At 62.8% G+C, this 15,948-nt stretch overlaps 2 protein-coding genes across 20 annotated transcripts in view; one reads left to right on the forward strand and one right to left on the reverse strand.

Annotated features, from left to right (window-relative positions):
* Nucleotides 1–423: 423 nt before the first annotated feature.
* CASKIN2 (CASK interacting protein 2) lies at nucleotides 424–14,581 on the forward strand. Of its 6 annotated transcripts, XM_081804521.1 has the most exons (21): nucleotides 424–581; nucleotides 1,725–2,268; nucleotides 4,200–4,422; nucleotides 6,638–6,689; nucleotides 7,216–7,313; nucleotides 7,723–7,868; nucleotides 7,973–8,068; nucleotides 8,157–8,287; nucleotides 8,467–8,575; nucleotides 8,925–9,033; nucleotides 9,268–9,362; nucleotides 9,796–10,057; nucleotides 10,177–10,298; nucleotides 10,399–10,459; nucleotides 10,537–10,628; nucleotides 10,801–10,911; nucleotides 10,990–11,091; nucleotides 11,203–11,341; nucleotides 11,506–12,987; nucleotides 13,076–13,298; nucleotides 13,687–14,581. In XM_081804521.1, exons 6-21 carry the CDS (start codon nucleotides 7,725–7,727, stop codon nucleotides 13,775–13,777), a joined length of 3,369 nt encoding a protein of 1,122 aa, XP_081660647.1. In that variant the 5' UTR covers nucleotides 424–581; nucleotides 1,725–2,268; nucleotides 4,200–4,422; nucleotides 6,638–6,689; nucleotides 7,216–7,313; nucleotides 7,723–7,724; the 3' UTR covers nucleotides 13,778–14,581. The 6 variants fall into 6 exon arrangements, with proteins under 6 accessions (XP_081660647.1, XP_030893216.2, XP_030893227.2 ...); XM_031037356.2 differs by lacking the exon at nucleotides 4,200–4,422; XM_031037367.2 differs by lacking the exon at nucleotides 4,200–4,422 and having other exon boundaries at nucleotides 10,180–10,298.
* TMEM94 (transmembrane protein 94) overlaps nucleotides 14,393–15,948 on the reverse strand; it is a 35,475-nt gene continuing 33,919 nt past the window's right edge. For all 14 annotated transcript variants that reach the window (XM_081804516.1, XM_031037336.2, XM_081804519.1 and 11 more), the window contains 2 exons: nucleotides 15,766–15,936; nucleotides 14,393–15,586 (listed from right to left, as the gene is read on the reverse strand). In XM_081804516.1, coding sequence (XP_081660642.1) covers nucleotides 15,514–15,586; nucleotides 15,766–15,936 — 244 coding nt within the window. In that variant the 3' untranslated portion in view covers nucleotides 14,393–15,513. The remainder of the gene's footprint in view (nucleotides 15,587–15,765; nucleotides 15,937–15,948) is intronic.

Raw genomic sequence — 15,948 nt, forward strand, 5'->3', positions numbered from 1 at the left:
ACCAGCGGCTGTGAGTCGGCGACTCTGGTCGCGGGCGGAGGTCAACGTGGGAGTCCCTGGAGGGGCGATGGGCGAAAAGGCAGGGGGGAGCTTCCCAAGTGGGGTCCCCAGGTCTCGGTTTCCAGACCCCTTCACATCACGTCTTCTCTCCCACTCAGTCATAAACAGGGCATCTCGCCCTTGGGTTTGAACTCTAGGACCCCGGGTCGCGGCTGCTCGGCAACCGGGATGCAGGGCGCCCACTCTGGCCCCTACCACGCCGCTTCACCTGGGCGCATGCGCGGACCCAGCCAGCGTGCCCGGTCCGGACGAAAGCGGTGGGGGGCGGGGTCTGGTACGGATGGGGGCGGGGCCGCAGGCGCTGACTGACAGCCCGACTGCGCGGCCGGGACGGTCCCTCCGCTCCCGATCCGGCGGGAGGGAGGGGGGAGGGGCGGGATTTCCTGCGGGAGGCGCCGAGCCGGTCTTGGAAAAGGAGGAGAAGGAGGAGAAAGGGGGTAAGGGGGTCAGTTGGAGCCACCGTCCAGAGTGCCAGGGACCGAGCAGGGCCAGCCAGACCCCCGGCGGGGCAGCTGGGAGAGGTGAGACGGCGGGGCCTGCGCGGGGGGTTAGCACCTTTGAGGGCGGGCACAAACTAACTTTTCTTTCGGGATCGGCGGGCGCCTTCGTCTCTCTGCTCCTTCCGTCCTCCTCGCGCCTCTGTTCCGTCCTCCCGCATCAATCCCTCCGGCGCTTGGCTCTCCCGGTCGCTCCCGCCGCTTTGTTCCCCGGGTCGGCCTGGGTTGGGCTGGGTTGGGGGATTGCGCGGCGCTGGACGGGCATTCCGGGGGGCGGGGGAGCCAGCCCGACCCCAAGCACTACCAGGGGCGTCCTCCTCCTGTGTCGGCTGCGGGCGAGAGCAGGAGTGCCCTCTGGGTTGGGCTTGGGACGTTCTAGGAGTAAGGAGACCCCAGCTAGGGCCCCAGGCCTGCACGGGTCTCATGCCACAGGGCTTGGGCAACAAATTCCTGGCCACTGAGAACTGACGTAAGCTTTTCTGCAGCGAAGTCGGGGCCCCGGGCCTCGGGTTCAGGCTTGGGGGGGCCAGGCAGCCCCATCTGCCAGCGTGCCCCAGCTCTTGTCTCTGTTCTCTGCCCAGCTGCTTCCCCATCCCGCCCAAGGGGTGAGGATGGGTCAGCAACAGGTGCTGTAAAGCCTCCCTGTCCAGCAGTCAGACCCCTGCCAGAAATGGGGAGCTCTAAGCTCCCCACTCCACCCTCTGAATTTGTAAAGAGCCTGGGGCTAGGGCATCCAGCTATTATAGTAAAGCTTAGATTGGGAGGAGTCTAGGGGCAGGCACCTTCCATAGGGAGTGACCCTTGCCTGTCTGCTGTGCCTGGCCCTTCCAGGCCCCGCCTCCTGGCCCACCAGTTGTCTGTGGGTGTCAGAGCCGCAGGCTGTGGAGAACAGGCTGCTGGCCCAGCCTGCCCCAGTGTGTCGTGCTGCCAGGGCCCCTCCTGCCCCAGGTTGAGGTGCTGCCAGGTGCCCTGGGGCCTCAGTGACTCAGCCTCCCTCTCCCAGAAAGTCACTGCCTCCCCCCAAATACTCCTCTCATGCCTGGCAGCTGTCTTCCCGCTCTGAGTGGCTTGGCCCTTCCTTGACTCAGAAGGGCAGCTAGGGTGGTTTGGGGGCTCCCTGGAAGCCCTGTCCTACCCTTCTGAGCCCCGCTTCTGGGACCCTTGCAGGCCTGGCCCCGCCTTCAGCAGAGGCACTGCACCGTTTTCCAGGCCCCTGAGACGTGTCCACTGCTGCTTCCCGAGGCCGGAGGGAATGCTGACTGCGCTCTGGGTGGGCATTGGTGCTCCTGAGCCACGCCGGGAAGATTGGCGTGCCCAGCCCAGCCCATCCCTGGGCCGTCCGACGCGGCAAGCAGGTATCTGTCCGGGTTTCCACGCGGCCTCCACCCCCTCAGAGATCGGTGTGCCTGCTTGTGGTGGCTGCTCATGAAACACTTTGAGGGAGTACCCGTCAGTGCCTAACAAGAAGCACACTGCTTGGGACACCAGCCACGCTCCCCCAGGACGCCTGGCCCTCCAAAGGGCCAAGGCATGGCACCCTGACGCCTTGGCTTAGACCTAAAGTTTTCCTGCCTCTGCCCTGGACTCCTGATCCCAGAGCCCAGCCCAGGGACCGGAATGGGTCGTGAACAGGACCTGATCCTTGCCGTCAAGAATGGAGATGTGACTGGTGTGCAGAAACTGGTGGCTAAGGTCAAGGCCGCAAAGACAAGTGAGTGCTTGGTGGGGTGACTGTCTAGCTGAGACCCTGCCCTGAGTGCTCAGGCTACAGAGAGAGGCTTGGGGGTCACTGTGATCTGGGGACTTGGGGTGGGAGGACTGTCCTGTAAGGAATGCCTCTGTGGGAGAGCCACAGAGGAAGTTGGGTCACCCCTTGCTGTGTATCCTTAGGCAAATCACTTAGCCTCTCTGGGCCTCAGTTTCCTGACCTGTGAAGTGAATGGGTTGAAATACATTCATTAGAGGTTTTTTGAGTGCCTACTGTGTGCCAGGCTTTGTTCTAGGCACCAGGCCATTATGTGGCAGCAGGGAATAAAACAGACCGAAATTCCTGCCCTCGTGGAGTTGCCTTTAGCAGGTGGTTTTTCTGATGTATTCTCTGGAGGCAGGAAATTTCTGGCAGTGGGGTTGGGAAAGACTGAACAGCTAGAGTTCCAACCCCATCCCCCTAATTCAACAACAGCAAATCTGCATTTATGGCAGCTTAATGGGGATGCCCATTAAGGATAACTTTTATTTATTTATTTTTATTTTTTTAAAGATTTTATTTATTTATTTGACAGAGAGAGACACAGACAGAGAGGGAACACAATTGGGGGGGGTGGGCGGGGGGAAGAAGGAGAAGCAGGCTTCCTGCTGAGCAGGGAGCCCGATGCAGGGCTTGATCCCAGGACCCTGGGATCGTGACCTGAGCTGAAGGCAGATGCTTAACTGACTGAGCCATCCAGGTGCCCCCATAACATAGCTTAAAAAAAAAAAAAAGAGCTCTACTGCTTAAAGCAAAGGTCATCACTATCTCAGCGCTTGCTAAAGCCCCTTCCCCTTGACTTATCTGCCTGTGTCCCCTGGGGGTGTGTGGCCAAAGCTGACTTTCTAGAGGTTTCTCCAAAACCCGGGTTTCCAGTCTTGACAGGGTTGTGGGGGCTCCATGCATGGTAGCCACACCTGAACCCCATCTCTTGGGTACCTCTGTGGTGAGATCCCCCCGACCTCTGGGCTTCAAGGCGAGTTCTCTGAGCTGTCCCAGGAGGACACTGTCCTTGTCCCCTGAGTTTCTAGACCAGCAGGGGCAGGAGGTAGCTCCTGCCACCAGACTGGGGCTGGGGGAGGGAGGGTTCCCTCAGAGTGCTGGGGCTCTAGCCTCAAGACACACCTTGGCCCTGTGCACAGGAAGGGGCCCCCCAGACTGCATGAAGACCTCTAATTATCCTCACCCACACCTGGAAATTGGGGTCCCAGAAGGAAGGATTTGAAGGACCTGGGAGTTGTGTACATGTGTGTGCACCCACCTGCACACCAGGGCAGGAGATCCAGGGTATGGGGAGATGGAGCTTGGCTGGGGGGAGGGGGGAGGACAGGTGGTGTGGTCTCTGTGCCCTGGGGAAGTGGATACTGGGTGAGCACGATGGAAGGAAGGTGCCAAAGAGGTCCTGGGAGAGCCCTGGAGGCCCAAGAGTGGGAGCCACTCCCCCTCCTCCCCTCACCTCTGTGTTGTTTTTGGCGACCTGCCCAGTAGGGCCTTGGTTGAGCTGCTGCTGGCCTCACAGCTCTGGGGCCTCAAAATGAGGCCCTCAGGAGGGCTAGCGGGTGGGATCTGGAGGCTGGTGGCGGGAACCTCACAGCCAGGCCCCTAGGCTCTGGAAGGTGCCCTGTGCCCCAGGGGAAATGTCTGTGGGGGAAGAGATCCCTTCCCTCAGCCCCAAAGAGGACTTGTACATTGTGTAGGCACGGGCACAGAGTGACAGGGTCCTGGGACTCCTTGTGAAGCCCTGGCACGGAGCCTCCCCTCCCAGTCCTCTGAGAAGCTGGGAAAGCTGGTGTAAAATGGAGATCACAAGGTGATGTTTGCAGACCCTATAGTTTATGAAATTGTCTAAACCCTCGATTCCCTGTGAGATGGGTGTTTCAATATCTACTTTACAGATAAGGAAATTGACATCAGAGAGGATTAGCGAGTTGCCCAAGGTCACACAGCCATTATTTGGTGGATCAGAATCGAGTTCCTGTCCTCTCCTCTCTGCTCCTACACTGGGCTGCCCATCAGAATTACCTAGCGATTGTTCTGAAAATGCAGATTCCCTGTTCTCCTTCAGAATTAGAATCGTCACAGAGATCTGGAGACCCTGCGAGTCAGAAAGTTCTCCAGGTGACTCTAAAGCAGGGCTCAGAAGGGAAGCTGGGAACTCCTGCTCCATATCACAGAAGGGCAAAGGAAACTGATGGAAAGGGAGGTGTCAGGGGCTCTCCTTTTTCCTTCTGGTGGGTGGCTAGAGCCTTCTGGCTGGCTAAAGAGAGATGCTCCCTCAGCCCCCTCCATTTGCTCTCTGGTCACTGGGGGGTCGGCATTCCCTGCCCACTCCGGGCCTCTTGAGGGAGCAGGCGGCTGGGAGGAGAAGGGCGCCGTTACCCTGGCCTTGCTGCTGCCCTCCCTCCCTCCCCAGCTCCCTTTTCTGAACTGTCTCCTTCTCTGGCCAGAGGAAATGGAGTGGGCTGAGGGTGGCCCAATGAGCTCACATCCTCTGCCTGAGCCTAAATCAGGAGCGACCCTTCCACCCCCAGAGCCAGGCCGGGAAGAAGGCTGCGCTGCAGGGGAAGTGGCTAGAGCCACTGCCAGGAGCCAGGAGCCTCCGCCCTCCAGCCAAGGTCCCTAGCCCAGGCACTGGGAGCCTCTCTCCCCCACCGCCTTTCCGGCCATTGTTCTGGAAAGAACAGAGCCACCCAGCCTGGCCCTGCCCCTGTTCCTGTCTGTCCCTCCTGTCACATTGTCCTGCCACTCCCCGGAGGGACTGTATCTCACCGCTGAGCTGCCGCATCCCGGGCTGGCCAGGCCTGGCGGCAGGTGGAGGGACTTTCTCCTTCCTGCTGACCTCGCTGTCTTCCGTGAGGCTCGCGGAGGTACCATGGCTGCCCAAGGTCATGCAGCCAGTAAGGGGGAGAATTTGAACCACACACTTCCTGCTCCTAAAACCCCTCTCCTTCCTGTTGCCCTGACTGGCTGTGTGTGACAAGGACTTTCCGAGGGGGCTAGAGGAAGGCTGGGAGGCCTCCGCTTCTCGCCAGCGGCCCCCACCCCCTCACCCCTTCCATCACTGCCAGCTCTGTATTTACCTTTTCTGCGTAGCGTATAGTGTAATTCGGCTCAGTCCTAAATGTAGCTGTCCCCTCTCTCCCCATCCCATGCGCCTCACTCCCGAGCTGATCCCTCCCTGTTGGAATGAGGCCCTGTCTTGCTGGGGTGTTCAGGGGCCCACCAGGGCCTGGAGGGCAGGCCTGGACCAGCATGCTTGGCACCCTGCCCAGCCTGGGTTGAGCCAGGCCTCCTCCTTCCCAGCAGGGGTGGGTTCCAGCAGGAGGCAGGGGCCCGCCTGTGACAGACATTCCTTTTCCTCTCCCAACACTCATCAGGGACCACCCCCTCCCGTGCCCTGGCCGGAGCACACCTGCCTGAATCCTTTCTCCCTCCCTGACAGGGGAATGGACCAGCGTCCTGCCCGGGCCCCTGGCTCCTCTGGCCGCCACCCAGCAGAGAGCCCTCTGCCCGGGCTGTGGACATCTCTGCTGGGAGCCTGTGGGTGCAGAATCAGCAGTTACTCCCCTGACAGGAGTTGGGGGGGGGGGGACGGGCGGGGACCGTACCGATTTGGCTGGAGGACGGCACGTGGACAGTAATGGCTAACGTGTAAGGAGCGCCGAAGGGCGATGGCCCCCATCTGCGGTGGGCCAACAAGGCTCAGGCATTATCCTCGCAAGCCTGGTGAGCAGGTTCTCTGATTGGCCCATCTTACGAGGACACTAAGCCTGACAGGCTAAGTGACTTGCTCGGGATCACACACCCCAGTGCAGGTCTATCCGATGCCACCTTCTTCACTGTTCTCCACTCAGGGATGTCCCCGAGCTTGAGTCCAGCCCTGGCATCTGCCCTGCTACCCTCTGGCATCTAGTGCCCCTCTCCCCTCTCTCCCAGCCCCCTCGGCCCAGTGGGACAATGAGACTCTCCTTGGCCTGCTCAGGCAGGAATGCTAACCATGCGCTCGTGGGCCTGTCCACTGAGGGCACGGCATGCCAGTCCCCCCCTTTCCCACCCCCTTTGGCTCTATAAACAAGCTGGGCTGGGGGCGCAGGGAAGCCAGGCTCCTTCTGTGGGCAGCTCCCTGCACTGGGCACTCTGGAGCTGATGGGCCAGTGGGCCGGCTGGGGAGCCATAGGGACAGGACAGCCAAAGGGCCATGGGGCAGGTGCTTTCTTGCACACCAAGAGGTCAGCGGGATTGGGGAGCAGCATGGGGAGGGAGAACTGGTTAGGATGCAGGTAAGGGCAGATCATTCTAGAGTGTCCTGATGCCCTCTGCTCTGATCCCCCAGAGCTCCTCGGCTCCACAAAGAGACTCAATGTCAACTACCAGGATGCTGATGGGTGAGTGTGAGCCCACATCCCTCTCGAGAGCTGTGGGGTGGGGGAGGGGTAAGGGGAAAGACCTGGGCCCTAAAGTCTCTTCCCCTCTTAAACTTGGCCCTTGAATTGTGTTCGCTGAAGCTCTTGTCTGTGCACACCCTCCTGCCTGTGGAGCTATCCTCGAGTGAGGGGAGGGAGCCCCGGTGCCTCTCGGGGGGGCCTCCTGGGTCAGATTCCTGGTAGGCCCCCTTTTCTCCCCAGAGGGCAGGAGCCTTTGGGCTCCTGCTCCCACGGCCCCCTCCCCTGGGCTGGCTGGCGGGGGAGGCCAGACAAACAGGCCTCTCAGCCCAGACACTGAGCCCTTTCATGCTGTAGGCCGGCAGCTCTGCGCTCCCACGGCAGGGCTGGCAGGGTGGGGGAGCGAGGGCACAGTGGGCAAGGAACTCAGCCCTGCCAGCCTCCGGGTTGAGTCTGGTGTGGAAGACTAGGATTTGGGGGCTGGGGGACTGCTCAGTTGACACCCCTCCCTTGTGTCCCACCACACCAGATTCTCTGCTCTTCATCACGCCGCCTTGGGGGGCAGCCTGGAGCTCATAGCCTTGCTGCTGGAGGCCCAGGCCACTGTTGACATCAGGGACAGCAATGGTGAGACCCCAGTGTGTCCCCCTCGCCACCCCCTGTGGTGCGAGTTTGCTCCTGCCACATCCTAGCAATGCTAGTACATGTTGGCATAGTTTCTCTGGCTTGCAAACGCCTTACCTTTTTCATCTTCACGGCCTTCTGGGGGTGATGGGTGGTTCTAATACCCCGTTATCCAGAGGAGGAAGCTCAGCTTACCTTCCTGTCCGGAGGTCCCACCAGATCACCCGTGGTACGCCAGGTGGGATTCCGACTTCAGCCCCATACGGCTGGACATTTCCCTGACCGAACCAGCATCCCTTGCCTTGGGTCTGTCTCCCCCTCCAGCTTGGGGGGGGCCTCCGGACTCTGCTCAGTTCCTTCCCCCGACCCCATAGCATCCCAGGACCTCCTCAGACCCACCCCACCCCCGCAGGCATGCGCCCACTGCACTACGCAGCCTGGCAGGGCCGGCTGGAGCCCGTGCGGTTGCTGCTGCGTGCTTCTGCGGCCGTCAACGCCGCCTCGCTGGATGGACAGATCCCACTGCATCTGGCCGCCCAGTACGGACACTATGAAGTGGTACGGGAGCCCGCCTGCCCGCGAGGGGCGCTGGAGCGGGGCGGGGGGGCGGGAGGAGGGGGGCTGGCCGGGCCAGAGCCCTCACTCAGCTTCCTCCACCCCAGTCAGAAATGCTCCTCCAGCACCAGTCCAATCCCTGCCTAGTCAACAAGGCGAAGAAGACGCCCCTGGATCTGGCCTGCGAGTTTGGGCGGCTCAAGGTGAGGCCTGCGGCTCCTGGGGTACTGGGCCCTGGGTGGCTGTCAGGGTTCTCAGGAGGAAGCCCTACGTGGGTGCTGCTTGCCGCAGGTGGCCCAGCTGCTGCTGAACAGTCACTTATGTGTGGCGCTGCTGGAGGGCGAGGCCAAGGACCCCTGCGACCCCAACTACACCACGCCCCTGCACTTGGCTGCCAAGAACGGCCACAGAGAGGTCATCAGGTACCCACTGCCCCCCCCCACTTCCTCATCCCCTTCCTGCAGAATGGGTGATGGCCCCTCGGTGCCCTGCCCTGCGGCCCTCTTCACCCCGGTTCTGGGTCACTCTCCCAGCCCCCCGGCAATCTGCTTCCTCTCCTGCTCCCTACCACCCCTGTGACTTGCCCCCCCCACGTCCGCAGGCAGCTCCTTAGAGCTGGGATCGAGATCAACCGCCAGACCAAGACCGGCACGGCGCTCCACGAGGCTGCGCTGTATGGCAAGACGGAGGTGGTGCGGCTGCTTCTGGAGGTGGGTGTGGGCGCCCGGTCACCCTGCACACGGGTGTGGAGCCCCCGCTGGGTGCCGCGTCCGAGACCAGCTGCGGAAGCACGGGAGGGGGCCTGCACCCACAACGTGGCGTTTGGGTGGGCCGCAGCCTTGTGGCCGGAGAGCAGACAGACCTGGTTCAAGCCCCGGTTCTGCCTTACGCCAGCTCAATGACCTTGAGCTCATTCTCGATCCTGTCTCTGAGCTTCCATTTTTTCATCTGTAAGATCTGAAAATAGTGGGTACTGTTTGCCTCCTGGATAGTGGTGAGGCTTGGGGGAAATGGCAAGCAAAGCGCTTCGTGCCTGCTCACACTGCCCTGTGCACCCAGGGCGGGGTGGACGTGAACATCCGGAACACATATAACCAGACAGCGCTGGACATCGTGAATCAGTTCACCACCTCCCAGGCCAGCCGAGAAATCAAGCAGCTCCTGCGGGGTGAGTGTGTGTGAGAGAAGACCCGGCCCAGGCTGGGGGTCCGGAGCCACTCCAGTGAGGACTACGAAGTGAAGCAGGAAGTGTCCCAGGAGCAAGATGTCACACTGCCAAATGGAGGGCTGGTCAGGGGACTGCTGCAACAGGAACCTGGGGGAAGGGTTGTGAAGGGGACGGGTCAGGCGGGAAGATGCCCTAAGGACCCTCAGATGATGCCTGCCCTGCCTCTTCTTTCAGAGGCCTCGGGGATCCTGAAGGTCCGAGCACTCAAGGATTTCTGGAACCTCCACGATCCCACTGCTCTCAACGTCCGGGCAGGGGATGTCATCACGGTGAGGACCCAGTGCGGGCGTTCCTTTGCTAGCACCGATGATTGCTATCACACGGGTGCCTGCTGTGGATCGGGCTCGGTGCTAAGGTCTTTCTGTGCACTGTCTCATTGAATTCCTCCCCATCCGGGTAAGGTAGGTGCTGTTTAACTGTTTCCTTTCTGGAGAGGACAAAATTGAGTCTTAGAGAAATTAAAGTGGTTTGCCCGAGACCCCACGGCGAGCAGCAGCGTTGGGATTTGAACCCAGGCTGACTCCGGGACTCTTGACACAGAGGATCGGGCTGGATGCTGGCAGGAGGTGCAGAGCTGGGGGTGCACTCGGGCATCAGCTTCTTGTGGGGAGAGGAGGAGCCGGGCTGTGGCCGTAGGGCTGGCTGCCTGCCCTTGGCGGGTGCAGGACATAATCGCGGTCATCGCCCTCCAACGCCCCACAGGTGCTGGAGCAGCATCCTGACGGCCGCTGGAAGGGCCACATCCACGAGAGCCAGAGGGGCACGGACCGTGTGGGCTACTTCCCCCCAGGCATCGTGGAGGTGGTCAGCAAGCGGGTGGGCGTCCTTGCGCCCCGCCTCCCATCGGCCCCCACGCTCCTGCGTCCAGGCTTCTCCCGGACACCACAGCCCCCTGCTGAGGACCCCCTACACCCTTTGACCTGTGGCCAGCTCCCTCGGGAGGGCCTCAGCCCAGACAGCCCAGGTGCATCCTCCCAGAGGGCGGTGCTGGGCACCAGGGTGGGCGTCTGACCTCGGCAAGCTGCCAGTCAGCTGTTGGCAGGGCCAGCTGGGGCTCTAACCCCTTTGCTTGTGGCCCTGCAGCAGGTGACAGGAATAGTGTGGGCAGCGAGGGCAGCGTGGGCAGCATCCGCAGTGCCGGCAGCGGGCAGAGTTCCGAGGGCACCAATGGCCATGGCACTGGCCTTCTTATCGAGAACGCCCAGGTAGGAGGGTGGAGGAGGGAGGGGGCGCTGGGACCAGGACAGGGCCCTCCATCCTGCTGTCAGCTCCCCACATGCTGAGTAGCCTCTTCCCGGTCTCTAGCCGCTGCCGTCCCCCGGAGAGGACCAGGCGCTGCCAGGACTGCACCCCCCACCCCTGGCAGGTAGGAAGGGTGAATGGTACCTGGGTGGGCACCCCTCCAGCATGTCGCACCTGATTCTACCTCTCTCCCTCCTGAAGACAACCTGAGCCACCGCCCTCTGGTCAACTATCGCTCCGGGGAACAGCTCTTTATGCAGGACGTGAGGCCGGAGCAGCTGCTGGAGGGGAAGGTGTGACCCCCACTGGGAAGCGGGCTGTGGGCCCCAGGGGTGCGGTGGTGTGGGATGGGCCCCCGCTCAGGCCAGGCGCCTAGGGGAGGCTGGGGCAGATGGCCGGGCCACGGCCTCGGCTCCTCCTCCGTAGGCGCCGCTGTTAACATCAGCCCCTGCCCCCATACCGCAGGATGCTCAGGCCATTCACAACTGGCTGAGTGAGTTCCAGCTGGAAGGCTACACCGCCCACTTTCTGCAGGCCGGCTACGACGTGCCAACCATCAGCCGTATGACTCCCGAGGTAGGGGCCACGGCTGGAGGGCAGCGGAGGGCCCGGTGGGCGCCGGAGGGGGCCTGATGGCGCGAGTCTGTGTGGCAGGACCTGACGGCCATCGGCGTGACCAAGCCTGGGCACAGGAAGAAGATTGCCTCAGAGATTGCTCAGCTCAGCATCGCCGAGTGGCTGCCCAACTACATCCCGGTAAGCAGGTGGCCGGCACCGGCTCCCCCCCTCAGCCGCGCCGTGCTGGCCCTTCCTGGCTGGGGCGCCGAGGCCAGCCCAGGAGCCAGCTCCCATGGGCTGCTTTTGCAGGCGGACCTGCGCGAGTGGCTGTGTGCGCTGGGGCTGCCGCAGTACCACAAGCAGCTGGTGAGCAGCGGCTATGACTCCATGGGGCTGGTGGCCGACCTCACCTGGGAGGAGCTGCAGGAGATCGGGGTCAACAAACTCGGTGAGGACTGCCCTGGGGCCTCCTGGCCGGGCCCCCACATGCCTCCAAGGGGCTCTAAAACGTTTCAGGGTTCAAGCCCAGCGGGGAGAATAGGGTCCAGGAGGGACTGGGGTGGGCCTTTGCAGCCCCAGCTGACCCTGTGGCCTCTACCCATCCCCTCTCAGGTCATCAGAAGAAGCTTATGCTGGGAGTGAAGCGGCTGGCCGAGCTCCGGCGGGGCCTACTGCAGGGGGAGGCCCCAGTGGAAGGCGGCCGCCGGCTAGCCAGAGGCCCGGAGCTGATGGCTATCGAGGGGCTGGAGAATGGGGACGGTCCGGCTGCCGCTGGCCCACGCCTCCTCACCTTTCAGGGCAGCGAGCTAAGCCCAGAGCTACAGGCAGCCATGGTGGGGGGCGGCCCTGAGCCCCTCCCCCTGCCCCCTGCCCGCTCCCCCAGCCAGGAGAGCATTGGAGCACGCTCACGAGGGTCGGGTCATTCACAGGAACAGCCTGCCCCCCAGCCCAGTGGAGGAGACCCCAGCACCCCACAGGAGAGGAACCTTCCAGAGGGCACAGAGCGACCCCCTAAGCTTTGTTCCCCACTTCCTGGCCAAGGGCCCCCCCCTTATGTGTTTATGTATCCCCAGGGCTCACCCTCCAGCCCAGCCCCAGGGCCACCTCCTGGCGCACCTCGTGCCTTCTCCTACTTGGCTGGTCCCCCTGCCACTCCTCCGGACCCGCCTCGGCCCAAGCGCCGGTCCCACAGCCTGAGCCGCCCCGGCCCTGCTGAGGGGGAAGCAGAGGGGGAGGCTGAAGGGCCGGTGGGCAGTGCCTTGGGCAGCTATGCCACCCTCACCCGGCGGCCGGGACGCAGTGCCCTAGCGCGGACCAGCCCTAGCCCGACCCCAGCTCGAGGGGCTCCCCGCAGCCAGTCCTTTGCCCTTCGTGCCCGACGCAAAGGCCCGCCACCCCCACCTCCTAAACGCCTCAGCTCCGTCTCTGGCCCCACCACGGAGCCGCCTCCTGTAGATGGAAGCCCGGGGCCTAAGGAGGGGGCCTCTGTGCCCCGAAGGCGAACACTGAGTGAACCAACTGGCCCCTCGGAGCCCCCCGGCCCGCCTGCCCCGGCTGGCCCCGCATCGGACACAGAGGAGGAGGAACCAGGGCCGGAGGGGACGCCCCCATCTCGGGGCAGCTCAGGGGAGGGGCTCCCATTTGCGGAGGAGGGGAACCTGACCATCAAACAGCGGCCGAAGCCAGTGGGCCCCCCACCCCGGGAGGCGCCTGTGCCCGCTGGCCTGGATTTCAACCTCACCGAGTCAGACACTGTTAAGCGGAGGCCCAAATGCCGGGAGAGAGAGCCGCTGCAGACGGCACTTCTGGCCTTCGGAGTGGCCAGTGCCGCGCCCAGCCCCTCCGCCCCCCTGCCCTCGCAGACCCCCAGCGAGCCCTCCTCAGCTGCTCCCAGCCCTCCCCAGCCTGACCCTAGCAGCCTTCCAACTCAGGGAGCTCTGGCCCCTCTTTCTCCCAGCCCCCCAGCCCAGCCCCCTGCGCCCCCCGCGCCCCCCGGCCCTGGGCCTGCTCTGGAAAACAGTGCAGGCAGTCGGCGGCCTGGGGAGACGGAGCCCCCTGCTTCCCCTGCTGCCCTCATCAAGGTGCCGGGTGCAGGTATGAGGCAGGGCCTGCAGGGGGGGGCGTCGTGTGCAAGGGTTGTGTCCAGCCATCCGAGTCACAGCCAACCTTTTTGCCTCTGCAGGAACGGCCCCCAAGCCTGTGTCTGTGGCCTGCACCCAGCTGGCATTTTCTGGCCCTAAGCTGGCTCCCCGGCTCGGCCCCCGCCCCGTGCCTCCTCCGAGGCCAGAGAGCACTGGGGCCGTGGGCTCTGGCCGGGCCCAGCAGAGGCTGGAACAGACCAGCTCATCCCTGGCAGCTGCGTTAAGGGCCGCAGAGAAGAGCATTGGCACTGAGGAGCGAGAGGGGTGAGGGGTGCTGGGTGCTGGGCGGGCGGGTGGGGAGGGAGAGGGCTGCAGTGGAGGAACAGCTCCTCTAACTCCTCTTCCCCAGGGTCCTGGGCATGTTGGTGGGGGAGGGGAGCAGACAGATCGTTAGAGTGGGGTGACCCTCATGGGAATGGGAGGAGCCCAGGTTCTGAAGTCACCCAGATCTGACCTGTGGGGAATCCTGGTGGCTGCCACTTAGAGGCATGGGAGCTTGAGCACATCACTTCCTCCTGAGCCCTAGCGCCCTCACGTAAGGGAGGCCGTGAGAAGTTAAGATGCACACAGAGTGTTTGGCACCGGCCAGGCATTCAGGCACAGCCCCTGGCCCACCCACGGCCCACTTTCTGATCGGACCCGGTCCTTGCAGCCCTCCCGGCACCTCCACCAAGCACATTCTGGATGACATCAGCACCATGTTTGACGCCCTGGCTGACCAGCTAGATGCCATGCTAGACTGAGCCTCTGGTGGCCTTCAGCAGCGCCCATCATGACCTGCAGTGTCTGCGGCCTTTGCCCCCGCGCAGAAGCGTGCCTGCCCAGGCGGGGGCCGTCCTGCCACTCCAGGCCAGCGGCTGTCGGCGCTGCAGCGCTGGGGGGCCGTCTCCACGGGAGGCTGAGGGGACTTGTCAGAAGCTGACATCTCAGCAGAGCCCCCTCCCGGTGTGTAACCTGACCAGTCAGCCCTGCCCCGTGGACAGGGACCCTGGCAAGAGCTTCCTCCCTGGAGAGAAAGAGGTGGCTTCTGGGGTGCTCCCTCTGCCCTCCCCCACCTCCAGGGGCTCCAGTCCCCGTGCCAAGGACCTCTTGACACCTGCCCTGCTGTCCGGGCACACGCGGAGGCTGGAGAAGGCTGTGTGTCTGACCGGGTCCACACAGGTGTACACGGGACATATAACTAAGCGGCCAGGGGCTTGCTCTCGGTGGCGGTGGGCCCCTGCTCGCCCCTGCCCGCCCCTGCTCCTGCCCGCAGTGAGGCAAAACTGGCAGGGGTAGGGCCAGTGGGAGCAACAGATCCCCAAAGTCCAAACTTTTTCAACTGTAAATGTTATTTTTTAAGGAGAGAGAAATGCATATATTTTAAATGGAATTTATTCTATCTATAACCGCCTGAGAGGACACGGGGGAAGAGGCTTTGGACCACGGCACGAGTGCGCATGATTCGCCTCGGGGCTGGAAGGCTGATCTGGGTGGCCCGGGCCCTGGCTCTGTAACCATTAACCTCTTATCCTAACTAACCCCAATGAAAGTGTCATTCCACGTGATCGGGCTGTGTGTTTGGATCTGTGCCACGGACCTCTGAGCCCAGGGTTCTCGCCTGGGCCAGACCCGAGGACTCCTGCCAGTGGGGAAGGAACAAGGCTCGGGCCCTCCCCTCCCCTTCGGGGCTCCCTCACCGGCCAAAGCCTTGGGTGGGCCCCTGAGTGGCTGCCTCATGGACCAGCCACGGATTTTTCTTAAGCAGTTGACAAGTTTTAATACAAACCAGTCTACATTCATTCCTAAAAGGCTCATTTCCAGTAAAAAATATACACCAGTAAAAACATTCTCACAGGAGAACTAGGGCAGGGGGCCAAAGGAGCCCTGGGCCATATCCCCAGGACTGGCGCTCCAGGCCAGCTTGAAGGCGGGCACAGGAAGAGGTAACCAGGGCAAGGCAGGGGGTCTTCATCTTCGGGACTGAGTGTGAGGCTCCCCCACAGAGGGAGGGAGGGGGAGTACTCGACCACCTCCAGGCCCCCACCCCAGGAAGACAGGTGGGGTGCAGGGAGGATGCACCAGCACTGCTCCCTTTCACGGTAGCCTGTCTGAACCCCCCACGGCTGCTGCCACTGAGGTCCTGGCCCCACCAGGTTCATGGCTCTGCCCGGAGACCCAAGAGCAGAGGGCCCTGGGCTAAGAGACCCTAAAGGAGGCAGCCCGCAGGCGGAGGAAGCTAAGGGCCCCTCTGCTAAGTGCACTAGGTCATACATTCAAGACCAGACTGTCCTGATGCTGAGGCCACAGCTCACCAGCTCCTCCACGGTAAGCCCTGGGGATCAGGACGACAAATGGGTCGGACGAGGAGCTGGGCCTCCCGTGACACAGGCCGCGAGAGGAAACCCTGAAACATTCACGATACCAACTCCCCAGACTCAGAAACTGGTCTGGCTTTAGCCCCGGGACCTGGGCAACGAGAACCACTGTGGCCAATGGCTCAGAAGGGGGAGTTCATGCCCAGTTTCGTTTCAAACTGCAGTTTCTGCCGCTTCTGGTAGCGAACCCGGACCCTGGTGGGGCAGGAAATGAGAGCTCAGGTTAGAGCAGAAGCCCAGACCGGGGACAGGGCAGGACCCCAGAGGAGGAGGGAAGTCCAGGCAGTGGGGACAAGCCGGGGAGCTGTGCCCAGGAGGTTACGGGCCTAGGGATCGAGCCTGAGCGCAGAGGGCGCGCCCTGTTGGCGGCTCACCGAATCTCATGCAGCTTCACGATCTCGTTGGTGACCACCACAAGCACCAGGGAGAGGCAGCCCAGGAGCCACGTCAGCAGAGGCACGTCCTCCAGGCCAAAGTGGACACGGCTGTCCCTGTGCGTCCACAGCTGCAGGTCCACTGCCGTCTGGACCACCTGCCCCAGCAGGCTGCAGGGAGAG

The sequence above is a fragment of the Leptonychotes weddellii genome, chromosome 15, assembly GCF_054177405.1.
Source record: "Leptonychotes weddellii isolate Sample4059 chromosome 15, ASM5417740v2, whole genome shotgun sequence".
Taxonomy (NCBI): Eukaryota; Metazoa; Chordata; class Mammalia; order Carnivora; family Phocidae; genus Leptonychotes; species Leptonychotes weddellii.

Coding starts and splice junctions, on each gene's coding strand:
- CASKIN2 (XM_031037356.2), top strand. CDS start 2,175: ATGGGTCGTGAACAGGACCTGATCCTTGCCGTCAAGAATGGAGATGTG. Junction 8,288..8,466: donor GGCCACAGAGAGGTCATCAG/GTACCCACTGCC, acceptor CCACGTCCGCAG/GCAGCTCCTTAGAGCTGGGA. Junction 11,092..11,202: donor GGCTGCCCAACTACATCCCG/GTAAGCAGGTGG, acceptor CTGCTTTTGCAG/GCGGACCTGCGCGAGTGGCT.